Below are 16,520 nucleotides of genomic sequence, written 5' to 3'. Positions count from 1 at the left end.
ATATATATATATATATTTTGAAATGTTGAGAAGGAGTCATGGCCGCACACAGTTTCTGATTTTTGAATTGATTTTATGTATAATTTTAGAGGTATGGAACCCCATAAACACTTCCCCCCCTTAAAATGCCTAGTAGTAATGTAGTTTAGATGGAAACAATAAATACCAGAGCTTGGGATCTTTCATGTTCTGCGGTACATACTAATGATGGAAAATATGATTGAAACAAGCTGAATATTTGTGTGAGGATTAACCATTTCCATTGAATCTCTGCTCTATTGTAGGTTCTGACTCTGCTAACTATAACCTGTTAGTGACTAGTGCCAGCCGACACCTTTCCCCAGTCCAGCAGAACCTGCTGAAGTTTGCTTTGTCTCTTCGCTCCTACTCGGCAACTGTGCAGTCATTCCAACAGGTTTGTAATGCCTAAGCTTTCCCAGCCGGTCACTAACAACAATAACTCAAATTCCTATGCTTGGATAGGGTTTATAAGTGCTTGCAGATGTTTCTGTTTTGCACCCAACTGAAGTGTCTTTAATAATATGTATCTGTTGCAGTAATAGTGTTTAAAGATTTAGTCTCCGCCCATCTAGTAAGAAAAAGTGGGCAGGGAAAGTTATCTTCCTTTTAAAGCAGAACCCTATTTTTTTTAAATACTTGCATCCAAGTGCCCATCTCAACAGCTGACTGCAGTTCCTTAACCACTTGCTGTGAGGCCAAGGCTGTCAATGACACACCCCCTGAGGTGTCATTACACATTCTGGGCTCACTATACTGGACTCCTGGACTAAATGACCTTGACATTCCACTACCTGAACATCATTTAGTCCATTTGGAAGAACTGTCTTCTTTTGGAGGAAAGGAGAAAGGGCCTGTGGTGTCACCCAGTAGTCAAGAAGTTTGCAGGACTAAAGGCATGTATAAAGCAATTTAGGCAAATAGTGGCAGGGGCTTCATGTAGCCCCCACAGGTAATAGATTATTCCTTGCGGCTAACTAATCATGCTGTTCATGGTTCCACTGAAACTCCGTCCACAATAGTACTACCCAAATAACATGTTACTGCCCAGGCTTCCTATGGCAAGCATAAATTTAATAGGTGGGACAGCCAATGTACATAAGGGGGAATTTATCAAAACTGGAGCAGACAAAATCTGGAGCAGCTGTGCATGGCAACCAATAAGCTTCTCTCTTCAGTTTGTTCAGATTAGATTTGAAAACGAAAGATAGAAGCTGATTGGTTGCAGTGCAAATCAGCTCCAGATTTTGTCTGCTCCAGTTTTGATAAATTCCCCCCATAGTGCTTGGCTGTGCCCATTAGCAGCCTATGTGTTTAAGGGTGGGGGAGGGTATTGTGGGACTGATTAAAATGACTTACAGGCAACAAAACCCACTCCAGTCCTCCAATTGACATTGGAAAATAGGGCAGATCCATCGCTGTGTTTTTTCTTCTTAAGGGCAATCAAAGAAGATGGTCAGGTAAGTCACATCCTTCATCATTACATAGAACTGTGCTATGCTGTGATGATGAGCTTGTTAGCAAATAGAAACAAAATTCCTACCAATTGGTAAAGATTGATAATGTCATTGTACCCAGTCAGACAGGTGCACTCTGCATCTCTGCACATCTGACTTCTAAAGGTAATGTGGATTTTTATTCTGAGTTTCACAGCTGTCTTGGGATTGCTAGAGAGCTTTGACATACGAGAGGGAGCAATAAAGAGCTTACAGCAACATCTGTGTACAGATGCTGTTAGATGGGTAGCACAAAGGAAAAGAAAGGATCGCTTTAATTTCATATGTTAAAAATGCTATAGGTTAGCACATTCCACAACCATATTATATGTATATAACTGTATTTCTGTGCACATTTATTGTTTGATTTCAGATTGCAGTTGATGAGTCCCCACCCTCAGCTTGTAAAGCTTTCATTGTGGTCCATGAAAAGAAGACCTGTGACCTTAATGAGCTGCCGTCACTTCTCAGTGAAGCTCTGGACAGGTATTCATGCTGCTTTTGTTCACACCGAGTACGGAGCAGATGCAGAACGCATCAAAAATGCATCCAATGTATTCCATGTTATTTTGGGCCCTAGTTCACACCGCAACGTTCAGTTCCAGAGCATATGGAAAAACTGCAGCATGCCCTATTTTTGTCTGCTCTGGAACGCACCAAAACAGAAACTCATGCAGATCTGGTCTGGATTTGCTGTGAACAAGCCCTTAGAGTAAATACAAAAATATACATTTATATTGCACGCCTTTATCCTATAAAAGTTTTTATCAGAAAAACTTTGCTTGCATGTGAACTGCAGTGAAGCCATTGTATTAATCTCCCTGCTTTAATTTCTCCTTCCCAGGCCAAAACCTTTCTTGTTCAAGGGAGATCACCAGTACCCTGGTACCTCACCTGAGAGCCCAGTAGTAATACTATATGCTCAGATTGGCTCTGAAGGCTTTTCCACGTTTCACCAGCATCTCTCAGAGAAGTCTCGTGCAGGGAACATTTCTTATGTGCTAAGACACTATGTTGCGGTAGGTTTCTATTATTCTCTGCTGCCATTTCATGCAGCACCTGTTGTATCTGTGGCTTACAGCCTAAGGGCCAAGGAAATGTTTATTTTACCTTTAGTAAAGTCTGATATTACCTGTCAGTGATGCGAAATATCTGAACTGGACATTTGGATGCCCCTTTGAAAGTATTGATCGGACTCTGCCCAAGGAAGACTACATGCAAATTGCAACTACATTCTCATGTTGGCCTGTCACGGATTGGGAACCATACCCATTAGCTGGCCAATAAGAAAGCCTGGGAGGAGGCATGTGAGCTCTCAGCAATGATGGAAAGTTTTTCAATTTGCATATTAGAGCACTTTTGGATTTTTTAGGTTCCTACATTGTAGCCCTGCAACCAAGTTAGTATATTTAAACAAATAAGTATACTTCATGGTTTCCACTGGACCCTCTTTCCATTTTTGTTTTTACAAACCATTTTCTTTACCGCTTATGCTCTTGTGCTACTGCCCACTGGAAACCAACACAACCCATTTCCTATTGACCTGAAAATTCTTGGTAAACATACATAGCTCCTGCAGTCAAATGTTACTCTCCAGTTTTAATTTTGTTATGGTCTCTTACCCTCCTATGGTAACGTGTATGTGTTGGCAAGCCTGTGGCTTCATCATTTGACTTATTGTATATTTACAAGAAAACTTGCCTGAAACTATGTCTTAACCTTCATAGTTGACTATCTGAGTGTATATCTTCCCATTGTAATGTGATGTATAATGCACTTTTTGTGTCTGCAGAATCCTGGGACAGAGAAAGTTTTCCTCTCTGGTTATGGTGTGGAGTTGGCCATTAAAAGCACAGAGTATAAAGCTAAAGATGACACACAAGTTAAAGGTAACCATAAGTTCTGATTACAGTATGTTACCCTTATTATACTCTCTGTGAGAAGTTTCTGGCATTTGAAGACTCCACAGATTTCGCTCTGCACATTATTCCAGCTCACATCCTCACCCTTCTTCAGTCCATATCATATGTGTCGCAGCTTGGAGCTCAAATCTTACTGGCAGAAACCTTTATTCAGACTGTTGCAGTGCATTGTGTTTGCATTATTTCACTCTTTTTCACTCTTTGTCAAGGCACCACAGCTCAGATTTTATTGGACCTGCAGCGTTTTTGTTACACTCTTTGGATGGTTCACATCCATGCACTGGGGTGCACCTGCATTGTTGTGAACTGGCTAGGTGCATTGTTGTGGAATTTATTTTGATACTTCACTTAAGCAGACCATACACGGAGCAAATTTCAGCTGGTTCTTGATGGGTGGCCCTGTCAGCAGCCCCCCTTCCGACATCCTTCAACCTTAAAATCAATGGAGCCGGGCGGAAAATTCTCAGCCGAACAGTAACTGCAGTCACTGTTATTGTCACTGTCACGGTTATTCTGACAGTGACATAACTGCCCGTCTGAATACAATAGCCCAGTAGGAGAAATTCCCCTATTCGCTCTGCTTATCATTGATGGGGGAATCTGTTTTTGAGTTTTACCGTTCAGCCCATAAGCTCAGCCACAGTAATCTACCAGGGTATGCCTGCTTTAGTTTTGCATCTTTTACCACATGTTACTGCAAGCAACATTCTGAATCAACCCTTTTCATTAATATTAGTTCTGGGTAGACGGACCATTTAATATATACAACTTCTTGATACGGCAAATACTATTTTGTGCTAGTTAATCATCATATTGATATCAATTTTTGTTACCTAAAAGTGGTATTATAGTAATAGTGGAGTGGGAGCCCTTCATAATGAGCACAAGGAGAACTCGATATAAACATTTCAACGATATAGCTCATGAGAGATATAAGAAACTGTCAGATGCTCTAGCTCTCTGGCATTTACTGAACAATTAAATTTTAAGTATGGATGCACCGATACTAGTATTGGTATTGGTGCCGATGCCGAGTAATTGCAAATGCTCCAATGCCTAGCCCGATACTTGAGCTCCGTTGTCAGAAAGCTGGGCAGCAAGTCATTAAACGCTGCCCGGCTTCCTGAATGGCCGTGAAGCCGACCCCATGATCCCTCGTCACCAGGTGGGCGGGAAGCCGCGTGCCGTATAATGACGCTTTGCCCGGCTTTCTGATTGGCCAGCTTCTCAACCAATCAGGAAGCCGGGCAAAGCTCGTTACATGGTGCCCGACTTCCTGATTGGACAGAAAGCCGGCTTCATGCTTTCTTGTTACCCGGTTGAGGGCTTCACTGCTAATCGGGAAGCCGGGTGGTGAGCCTATAACCCCGCCCGGCTTCCTGGCTAATCAGGAAGACAGGTGGCGAGTCATTACACAACGCCTGGCTTCCTTAATGGGACTTTTGGTATCGGCATGTACTGAAAACAAAATATCGGTACTCGTACTCTATACCAAAAAACAGGTATCGATGCATCCCTAAATATACGCTGTGGGTGGACTGGCACTTCACATTTCTGGTTTGTGTAGCAGAGAATAAAAAGCACTGAGTAAGAACTCCTTGAAATATTACATAGCTGTAAAACTGTGAAAACGATGTTCTTTGTTAAGTTCTCTCTCTTTTCATGCATTATAAATATATAATTACCTTTCCGTATTCTTCTGAGCAGACACTCCTATAATATGTCATACCTTTTCTTTAGGGAGCGGGGTAAATGCCACAGTGGAGAGTGATGATGCCTTAGATGAGGTTCAAGGATTTCTGTTTGGAAAGCTCAGGTAAGAGATTTCCCTACTGCTTGGTCGACTGTCTTTGGCTTCAATACACTAAATGCCAGAGCTGTTCAGCCGCATGCTGGTTTAAAGAAGAACTCCAAGAAAAATTGTATTTACCCCTTGCAGTATGGCTACCCCCCACACTGCAAGGATTAAGTGCTCACTTTTGTCTAGGTTAAAAAATAACAAAGTTATACTCACCCGAATCTCTGAGCCGACCAGTTGTCACAGCACTCCTTCCAGCCTGTCTCTTTCTACACTGCAGCATTGGAATGTTCCTCAGCGTCCTCCCGTCTATACACAGTGTACAGAACGTGAGGATTTATGGGATCTTAGACCTCTGCAGTGGAGGGGGAGATAGGCTCGAAGGACCAGTCTAAGAGTAAGCCAGCACCGTGATTCAGGTTAATATAACTTTTTTCTATTGACTCGTGTGCAGAGATCAGTAGTGGCAGCCTATATATTTTTGCATGTTTCCTTTAACCCCTTCGTGACGGGAGACGTACACTGTACGTCCAGCCATAAAGTCTCCTCTTTTTTTATATTTTATTTGTCCTAAGTGAGGCGTTAGACACACATATGTGATATAAATATGTAGCCCTATCTGTCCTCTAAAAAACAATATATAATATGTGTGGGTGCACTTTGTAAGAAAGTATATTACTGACGTGGAAGAATCACACAGCAAAAATGTCAAAAGTGTGTCAGTCATTTACGAACAGAAACTAAAAACAAGCTCAGTCATGAAGGGGTTAAAGCTGAACTCCAGGCAGATAAAAATGTACAGATGAATAAAGCTCTGCATTCATTAATACACCATAAAATGTATTTACTGAAATGCAAGCTGTGTAAGTACCAGAACTTGACTTGGTATCAGCCTCTTGTACAGCAGAGCTTGAACAGGGAGAGGGAGAAGCAGCACTAGAGCCAGTCAGTTGTGCTGCAGTGTGATAACACTTGGCCTGCTGATGGGAAGAGCCAGCAGAGTGACAGATATTAGCCCATCCTTTTTCTGCTGCTTTGCTGCCCAGTCACAGGCCGAGGAGGAGGCTGAGGAGGAGGTCTGTAAGTGTTTCTGTAGTAGGTTAAAATCAGGTCTCCTACCCTGCCAGACAGGAGTGTGGATGACTGGATGAACAGATCCTTTTGCAGAACCCTTGTTTTCCTTACAACAATATACATCACATTCAGGAGGATATTTTAGGAGCTCGTTCACACCAGACACAGTGCGTTCCGGCCCAATTCTGGCCGGAACGCACTGGATCGCATTGCGGCTTGCTCACTGTGTTGTGGGGCCGTAGGGGGCGTGGCGGCCCATTGAAGTGAATGGCACCATAGCCACGCCCTCAGGCCACAATGTGATCAGCTGTACGGAACTCAAGGCACATCAATGCCTGCGGTCCGGTCAGAAAAAAATAGCATTGATGTGCCTTGCGTGGCTATGGTGCCATTCAGCTTAATGGACTGTCACGCCTCCTCCTGCCCCACGACATAGTGAGCCAGCCGCAATGCGATCCAGTGCATTCCGGCCAGAATCGGGCCGGAACGCACTGTGTCTGGTGTGAACGATCTTTTAGGTTAGTTTGTGTCTGACTTTTATATTTGACCGTAAAGGTTCAGAGCATAATTAGGCTTGTCCATCTGGAGTCCAGTGGCCTTCCATAATGGTAAATAATAAACTTTTTGTTTTTGTTTTACAGACAGATATACCCAGAACTTAAAGAGCAGCTAAAAGAGCTGAGGAAACATTTAGTGGAAAGCACCAATGAAATGTCGCCTCTGAAAGTCTGGGAGTTGCAAGGTATGTCTAGCAGCGCTGAAATCATTGGGCCTTATATATTAAAGTGTCTGAATTCATATATGTATCCACTAGTTTAAATGACACTAAACTCAGGAAATACATCTTAAAAATGCATTCAAGTACCTTAATTAAAGAAAAATGTATTGTGTATCACTCGGCTGTAGATCCTCAAATCATCTCTGAATTGGTGCTGACACTGTCCTTTCTTCTGGAGGGTGCCTACTTTTGTTCCCCATAGTCACTGTGTGTGTTGTAAAATAGCCACCGCTCCATGCTCACTCCTGTGTTGGACCACAATCTCATGTTTAATTTACTAATTTGTTCTGAGATTGTAGTCCATTGGGAATTTTTTTTTTTACCTTGGGAAATTCTTTTAGGTAAAAGCTTCATATGAGCGCCCAAACCCCCAAATCTGACTATTTCTCCATATACGCTTGCGTACGCCCCCCTCCTGTCACTTTGCTTTATCATCCAGATTTAATCCTCTGGAGACTGATACTAAACTGTAGGTTACCCCCCTCCTTTTAGTTTTTTCCTGACTTCTGTCTCCACTTTTTTCACCTTCAACCCCCCCTCATTCCCCAAATATAGTGAAACCACAATTCACAAACAGCACTGGCAGCAGATCGGCTGTGCTACAGTGCAGAGGTGTTATAATGGAATATGCAGACAGACAAGTGTGTGCTTATTTTTCTTCACTGTCCAGTAATATGCCAGGGGCAAGGAGGGGACCCAGCTGTATTGCTAAACAGCAGTAGGGAAATGTCTGCTTTCTGTAATGGCTGTGTACATCCCAAGACTGGCTGCACAGAAATACATATCCTTTTGCAGGTAAACAGCTCCCATATTTGTATTTCAGCTATCTGGCCAGCGTTAAGTGTTTAGAATTCATTTATATTTTGGTTTTGAGAAATCATTATGGTCACTGTATTAAAACGCTAACCACCATTGGATGTGTTTTTTTTTTCCACATAAATATATATGAACTTTTCTTCTTCCTCTTAAGATCTGAGCTTCCAGACCGCAGCTCGTATCCTGGGTGCTCCCCCTTCTGACGCTCTGACGATCATGAAAGATTTGAGCCAGAATTTTCCTACTAAGGCCAGGTAATGTCCTTTGTAACTCATCTGACTGACTCTTTCTGGTGCAGAGTAACTAAATTTACATTCTGGGGGAAAGGAAAGCACCCATTGCAAGCATGCAAGCCGTCAGGATCCATGTGACATTGTTTAGTGCTGGTTACAAGTACATAGATGACGTTGGTTGGTTGCTACATGTTTTAAATACAAGGGGTAGAATTTATCAAAACTGGAGCAGACAAAATCTGGAGCGGTCCCCCAAGGCAACCAATCAGCTTCTATCTCCAGTTTGGTCAGTTAAGATTTGAAAATGAAAGAGAGAAGCTGATTGGTTGTCATACACTGCTGCTCCAAATTATTTCTGCTCCAGTTTTGATAAATTCCCCTCAAGGTATTTAAAATGTTAAAGCCCAGCTCTGAGCTCCTCTCTTTTCAGATGTCTTCATCGCAGGCACATGATGTGCAGGGTCCTCTTAGCTGATCTTTTTTATATGAGTGTTTAAAAACATATTAAAAAGGCTAGGGATGCACAGATACCAGTTCAGATATGAGTGCCCATACTTGGCATTTCACGAGAACTACCAGGGTTGCAGCTGCGACTGGGCCCTGGCGATCCACCACTGTCCCGAAACATAAGTCTGCATTGTTTTAGAAAAACTGTCACATGACAATAAAAAATAAGTATCAGCACAGTATCTGTGAGTACTTGAACAAGTATCGGTACTTGTACTTGGTCTGGAATAAATTGTATTGGTGCATCCCTAATATAATATATATACAGTAATACCTTGGTTTACGAGCATAATTCGTTCCGGAAGCATGCTTGTAATCCAAAGCGCTTGTATATCAAAGCGAATTTCCCCATAGGAAATAATGTTAATTCAGATGATTCGTTCCACATCCCAAAAATATTCATATAAAATGATTACAATACTGTACTGTAATATAATAACGTATAAAATATAAAGAAAAATAAACCAATTACCGGTACCTTTTGTGGCCGGTGTGAGAGGGACAAGAGGGAGGAGGATTATTGCGTAGGACGACTTTCACTATCACTAACGGAATCACTGCTATCTCTCGACTCAATGGAATCTTTTTCATTTTGTGAAACCTTAACAAGGAATCTATCCAATGTGACATTGCGTTGTCGTTAAACAGACTCATCGCTCGCACTGCTACAGCCTTATTCAGGTGGTGCTTTTCTACAAAATTTTGCTCTTATTGCAAGACATTGCTTGTATATCAAAGCAAAATTTTTCAGAAATGTTTGCTTGTCTTGCAAAACGCTCTCAAACCAAGTTACTTGTAAACCAAGGTATTACTGTATATATATATTATATTTCAAAATCATACATTAAAACCGGGATGCACAAATCCAGCCAGCTGCCTCCTAACTTTTGAGTTTTTCTCTAGTCTAGTCCTGGAGCTGGAAAAGTATCACTACTTGTACTTGTCCCGAGTACAGTACTTGGTATCTGTGCAAACCTTAAAAAGGCTATGGGGGGTTCTTTATTAATGTTGTTAAGACAACTGCGTCATGTCTCTTTCTGGGTATTCTTTAGCTAAGCTGTAATTGTATCTACTAAGGCTGCAGCATACAGCAAAAGCGGTGCCAAACTAATATCTCCGTGGGCCAGGAAATGTTTAGAATGAGTAACATTTATGCACTTACACTCTTCATTTCTGTTTGCTTTATCAGAGCTTTAACAAAGACCGCTGTTGACGCTGCTTTAAGGAAAGAAGTAGAAGAAAATCAAAAAGTGAGTAATATAAATCCCTGTTTTCAGAAGGCACTGCTGACGTTTCTTTATGGTAAAAGTACCTACAGACAATGGGCAGGGATGACCTAGCGATGACGTCTTTATCACTAATTTGTATCTGGCTTGGTGCATAGGGCAATACAAAGTGCAGCAACCAATAAGTCATTATTTTTCATGGGTTGAGTTACCCTGAACAGATAATCTTGTTAATTCACTTTGTACATCACCGTTGCCTTTGCACTGTCCTATTATAAACAAGCTCATATGTGTGTCTATGTGCAGGAAAGGTTTATCAATTGTCAAACTAAATTCAATATTGAATCCAGACCAAACAAATATACATTGCCCAGCAAAGTATTGCTTTATATTTTAGCCCAAACACTTACAGTTATCATGTTTCTGAACAGCTGGCTCCAACTCTCTCAGCTCAGCTTCCCTGAACTTCCTGTTAAGTACAAGATCACACGGGACAGAGCAGTCTCCAGCAGCTGTCCATATCCTAGCTTGGAGATGGGAGCAGGGGGGAGAGGAGTGGTTTTCCTTGCCTTGTCTGTTTGTGGAGACACACACAGCTTACTAGTACACACAAGGGTGGATCCATAGGACCCTGCAAGGAAAAGGAGCCACCCTAAAACAGGATATCAGGGCCAGTGCTCATGGGACCAGCTGATTCTGCAGGAAGCTAAAGCTTTTAAACATCTAAGAGCAGCCTCCATTGTAAGTGATTTTATGAGCATTTGAAATAGCTTTAAAACTTTTTAACTTTACTATCACTTGAATAAATACAGAGCTGCATTGGCCATATTTTACAATGATTGTCTTGATTTAATAGCACCATTGCAGTCCCAATTGGGAACATTTTCAGCCGTGAGACACCAGCACTGGCTGTTCTATAGCTTATGGATACGTCTTTCATATTGTTCATATCATCATTGGGCTATGTTGTGTTCATATTAAAATTAGTGTTATAAACACCAGGAATCACACTGTATATAGAGATGTTTATTCTTACTTACGCACACACACACTCATCATTTTTGTGTTTGTTGCTATTGTAATGATGTTATTGGCATTCTACAAAGATATTTCTTTTGTGATTTCTTCTTCAGTATTTCAAAAATAACCTAGGCCTGCATCCTGGAGACTCCGGTCTGTTTATTAATGGACTGCACATTGATCTGGACAACCAAGACATCTTCAGGTATGGTGAGCATGGAGCTGAATGGAGAAATGAGTTGAGCTTTCTTAAAGTGGTTTTCAGTTTCAGACAGAGTATGGGAAACATGTCCGTTAATCCTTCCTCTGATGGTTGTTCTGATGATCCCTCATGTCCTCTGCCGACCAGGTTATTCAACAGCAGTGCTAAGCATCTCTCAGGCTACCACCACTCAGAGCTGCTCTTCTTTTGTGGTCAGGTTACATTGCACTGGAGAAAACGGAATCACTGTCAGTGGCTAGCCTTGGAGCTAAAATACTGGTTAGGAAGAATTTCCAAATGTGCACAGAATTTCCTCTTCTTACTTAAGGCTGAAAAACAGCCTTAAAAGAGAACTATGGGGTAAGTGTTTTTCCCCACACTTCTCTTTAGGGTCACTGGAGGACATATACTAACCTCTGCCCGTGACCCAAAGCTATTGCCTGCCATATACTGAGAGCGCTGCAGCCGGGCCGGATCCCGACAATACTGTCGAGATCCACCCAGGTGCGTGAGTGACAGCTGGCTCTGCCTATCTAGAGGCAGAGCCAGCTGTGGAAATCACTCACCTCATAGTTCTCCTTTAAGATATCTGTATTATTCACTATCCTGGCTACGTTCGATGATATTGCAAGTTTAAGCTCTCCATCTGCTTCTAATTTCTCGGTGTAATAACAAGGAGTAGTTACACCTGCCTTACTTTCTCCTTTAGCACCATCTTCTGAAGTGTATCTTTCCTATGAGCATATGGGAGCACAGAAGACCCTAGAATGTATGTCCCACCTCTAGGGGGTAGGGTACCGAAGAGCTCAAAAAGCCAACTCCTTCTTATAACTAACTGATCTCACCATTGCAGGGTTGGGTGGTCCTACCCTTCAAGCATCCAATCACAGTATGACCATTCTTAATTTTAGTCTCCGGAAGGTGCAGGCTGCAAATGCTGTAAAGTTGTGTCTTTGGATAACTTGAACTACCGGCCCTATTCCAGGTGGTCTTGGATATTTAGGACAAGTTTGATCAGATGCCTGATTACATAATGCCAGCCGATTCTCAACTCTTGATCCAGACCTCAGTGACAGGGTACAAAAACCCAATTAAAGCCTGTAAATCCAAACAAGATATGTGTCACAATTGCCGATACAGAGCATTTGTACTCGCCCAAATGCTCCCGATACCGGAACTTCCGGTATCAGAAAGCCAGACGGCATGTCATTACACTCTGCCCTGCGTTTTGATTGGCTGGGAAGTTGGCTCCATGCTCCCTCGTCACCAGGGAGCATGGAGCTGGCTTCTTGGCAAATCAGGAAGCTGGGCGGCGTGCAATGGCTCACTGTCCAGCTTCCTGATTGGTTGGGAAGCTGGCCAATCATGAAGTCAGGCGGTGAGTCATTACCCGCCCCCCCTTACTGATTGGCCAGAAAGCCGGCTCCATGCTTCCTCGTCACCCGGTGACGGCTTCCCGGCTAATTGGAAAGATGGGCGGTGAGTTATTACACGCCACCCGGCTTTCTTAATGGGACTTCCGGTATCTGTATTCAGTATCGATGAGTCCTGAAAAAAACATATCGCTACTTGTACTGGATACCGACAATCTTGCGCATCTTCTGGCATTACCAAATGATATATTATTGAGTAGAAAACTAGATGTGCACAACATCCGAGTACAACTTTTGTACTATGTTTGGATTTGGCATCTAGGTACACGACCTGTAGGTCATGTGCATTGTGCATTTTTAAATACATTTTTGTGATTCTTTTCTTATTTTACCTAATTAAATGATAAAGGGTTTCTTGACGTTTATTGCACACAGTTTATTTGATGTCCTGCGTAATGAAGCTCGAGTGATGGAGGGTCTCCACCGATTGGGTATAGAAGGTCCAGCATTGCATAATGTCCTCAAACTCAACATTCAGCCATCTAATGCAGACTATGCTGTGGATATCCGAAACTCTGCTATACTGGTAACTTTCACTACTCTGCATACCTTTCATTGATCATTGTTCATAATCACAGGCTTACTTAATACTAAAATGTTAAACCCTTGGTGGTAAACTGAATGACATATGGGTTTTGGCTGATTACATGGCCTGTTGTGTGGAATATTGCAGGGGTAGTTGTAATGGGGTCCATTGATTGATATAGCTATGAAATCATCCAGAAGCACCCATGTTGTAACCTTGTATGTTTCTTAAATAGAAAACTGAAATTCCCTGAGTTGCCATTTATTATATTGCCCATTAGGAGAGCTGCAGAGCAGCAATGTAGTACTTATTGCTGTTGGCTCTGGCTTATCAAGGTTCACTCTGGCCAAAAATTAAAGACAAACCTTTGAAATAGATAAACGGGGCACCTTTTACCTGCTCAGCACGTTTCGCTTCATCCAGGCGTTGCTGTAGTGTAATATACCATACCACTGCTTAAAGTTACCTGGTTAACAGTGACATGTTATACTGGAAACCCCTCATTGGAGGGACAGACAGGGAAGGGGGCGGACACAGCTGGCTCGGCTATGGAGAGGCAGAACCAGCTGTCAATCAGGAAGCAGGGTGCATCCCGACAATATTGTCAGGCTTTTTCCTGGCTGCAGCACGGCTCTGCACTGTCTGCAGACCGTGAGCAGTAAGGATGGTCTCGGACGTGTTTGCAGCTCTACATGCCGAGCCTGCCAGGAAGCTGACCAATCACAGACACGGAGACATTTCCCAATCTCTGCAGCTGCGGACCGGGAAAATGTCTCAGTACCTGTGATTGGCGCAGCGCGCTGTCAGCTTCCTGGCGGGCTCGACACGCGGAGCTGCGAACACGCCCGAGCCCATCCTTAGTGAGCAGTAGCCCGCTATTTGCCGACTTTGAGTCACAGGAGGACATTAGTGAATATACTGCTGTGACCCAAATGAGAAGTAAAGCCAAAGAAAAGGTTTGGCTTTACTTCTCTTTTAAGACAACTGTGTAAGGTCAGTGATTGTAGAGTCTGTTCATTATCATGACTTTGAGGATGTGCCTCTTTGTATTATGTTTGTGCCAATGCTTCTTGTATTGTAGTGGGTGAACAATCTGGAGACTGAAAGCAGATACAACTCATGGCCGTCCAGCGTTCAGGAACTTCTACGGCCTACCTTTCCCGGAGTCATCCGGCAGATCCGCAAAAACTTCCATAACTTTGTAAGTAGATACGCTTTTTTCATGGCTAGTTTGTATTTCAGGGCAGCTTCTAAAACTTCTGTTTCAGATCAAATTAGTATTTTTCATTAGTAGTGGGGTCAGAGTTATTTTGGGTAAGGAGACATATTTAACCACTTGAAGCCCGGGGTGTTAAACCCCCTTCCCATCCAGGCCTTTTTTCAGTATGCAGCGCTGCGTTACTTTGACTGACATTTTTTGGGGGACAGATAGAGCTTTATTTTGGTGGTATTTAATCCCTACTGGGGGTTTTATTTTTGAATATGTTAAAGAAAAATTACAGAAAATTTTTAAAAAACTGTTTCCCCTATATTAAATTCTAAAACATTTATTATTACCCATTTTTTTGGTAAAATATAAAAGACGGGGTCACGTCAGGTAAAAAGACACCTAACATGTCAAGCCTTAAAATTGCGCACGCGCGCGAAACCTCCAAAAAATACCCCAAATTGGCCATAGGCGATGCTTTAAAAGCTTTTACCGCTCATCAGTTTAGTGTTATTGATGGCCCTAAAATGATTGCTCTCACTCCGACGTAGCAGCGATATGTAACATGTGTAGCGCAATTGTCGTTTTCGCGCGCTGGTGCACCGGACGCGTATTTACAAAAAAATCATGCCATTCAACTGATCGGCGGCTATAGAGGCATTGATCGGTTGTATGTGAAACAGCCGTTAACGGCTGTAAAAACGAGTGGGTCTTTCCTGCCCCTAGCGCGCGCGAGCAGGAAAAAAATCCGGCAACCCGCTGATGCGAGTCTGCCGTCCGAACGGTTTTTTTTAACGGGCAGACGACAGGAGGTTAATTAAAAGGTATCATACAATGTGTTAGCCTCGCAAAATACCTATACTGGTATCTTTTTGTAGATTTATTATATATGCACACCATTTTTGACATATTTGCTTATTGTGTTTGATGTGCTGTACCCTGTGTGTGTTGTAAAGTAGCCACGGCTCCAAGCTCACTCCTGGCTACAAGCTCATGTTTAGTTTACTAATCTGTAATGAGATTGTAGTCTATCACGAGAGCGAGCTTGGAGCGGTGACTACTTCACAACACACACAGGGACCATGAGGAACATAAGTAGCCCCCCTGCAGAAGGAAGGACAGTGTCCGCACCAATTCAGAGATGATTTGAGGATCTACAGCTGAGTGATACACAAATAAGATACATTTTTATTAATAATTAAGGTACGTGAATGCATTTTTTCAGATTTAAATCCTGAGTTTAGTGTAACTTTATTGACATTGGTCTGTGACCTTCAGAAAGGGAACCTCCATGTCCCCCAAAATGTCACTGTGTTAGTTTTCTGCACATGTAACTTCAAATAAAATTCACTTTTTCCTTGATGATTTATGAGATTATTGGTGTGCTGACAATTTTTCTACTTGTGTATTTATTGCTGTCTGTGTCCCCATTTGTGAGATTTTCCCTCACTTCCTGTCCCAGAGACACAACAGTCCCAAAGTGAAAGGAAATCCCACATTTCACAGTTTTCAGCAAAATTTGTTTTGTTCCTCTACTTTCTTTCTGGTTACATCTATAAAATTTTAGGTTTCACATCAATTTCCCAGTAACTAGGAGAGAGGCTGAATTTCCTAAATGTGGACTCCGCAGTAGTAAAACGTGAGGTTTTAAACCATTTCCACTCCACCAAAACCAGAAAAAAACTTTTTACTTGGTGGAATTTCACTTTAAGTCCCTGCCCAGACCTAGGTGTTTTGTCACTCAAAGCTAAGCAAGCCAAAGCTCTCAAGACATGGAATCCCATTCATTTCTATAGTCCAGGTTCACACCTGAGCATTTTGTCGCAAGCAGAAAAACGCCTGTCACTGGAAAAAGTTAATGAGCTACTTATTGTTCCCATAGACTTCCGTGAGAAACTTTGTGCGACAAAAGGCTCAGGTGTGAGCAGGGGTCATACAAATAAATGGGATTTCTTGTCATGAGCATTTTGTTGCGGTTAGCTATGAGGGACAAAATGCCTAGATGTGGTGTGAAAGGGGCTTAAGGGGCTTTCACAGCATTGTGATTCACCCACACGGCTTTTTTTCCCACGCAGTGACACACATTGCTTTCAGGCAGCCTGTTCATTTTTTATGGGCTGTCAACACATATCGGTGTACAAAAAAAAAACTAGTGCATGTAACACACAGTATTCTGTTTTTTTTACTTAGTGTATATGCACTGTATTGACTTGCACTGCTGTAACGCACAACAAAAAAAAAGGGTTTCACTGCTCGTTACTGCA

General features: G+C 42.3%; 1 protein-coding gene across 1 annotated transcript in view; it reads left to right on the top strand.

Moving 5' to 3' along the window:
* Positions 1 to 16,520, top strand: part of UGGT1 (UDP-glucose glycoprotein glucosyltransferase 1) — a 78,593-nt gene that overhangs the window by 14,541 nt on the left and 47,532 nt on the right. Inside the window, exons 4-14 of the mRNA XM_018563120.1 lie at positions 285 to 415; positions 1,888 to 2,000; positions 2,359 to 2,533; positions 3,307 to 3,403; positions 5,177 to 5,252; positions 6,950 to 7,050; positions 8,057 to 8,156; positions 9,832 to 9,892; positions 11,002 to 11,093; positions 12,899 to 13,049; positions 14,131 to 14,250. Coding sequence (XP_018418622.1) covers positions 285 to 415; positions 1,888 to 2,000; positions 2,359 to 2,533; positions 3,307 to 3,403; positions 5,177 to 5,252; positions 6,950 to 7,050; positions 8,057 to 8,156; positions 9,832 to 9,892; positions 11,002 to 11,093; positions 12,899 to 13,049; positions 14,131 to 14,250 — 1,217 coding nt within the window. The remainder of the gene's footprint in view (positions 1 to 284; positions 416 to 1,887; positions 2,001 to 2,358; positions 2,534 to 3,306; positions 3,404 to 5,176; positions 5,253 to 6,949; positions 7,051 to 8,056; positions 8,157 to 9,831; positions 9,893 to 11,001; positions 11,094 to 12,898; positions 13,050 to 14,130; positions 14,251 to 16,520) is intronic.

The sequence above is a fragment of the Nanorana parkeri genome, unplaced genomic scaffold (genome assembly GCF_000935625.1).
Source record: "Nanorana parkeri isolate BGI_ZX_2015 unplaced genomic scaffold, ASM93562v1 scaffold634, whole genome shotgun sequence".
Taxonomy (NCBI): Eukaryota; Metazoa; Chordata; class Amphibia; order Anura; family Dicroglossidae; genus Nanorana; species Nanorana parkeri.
The sequence above is the reverse complement of the archived record's forward strand: the minus strand, read 5'-3'. Positions and strand labels throughout refer to the sequence as shown.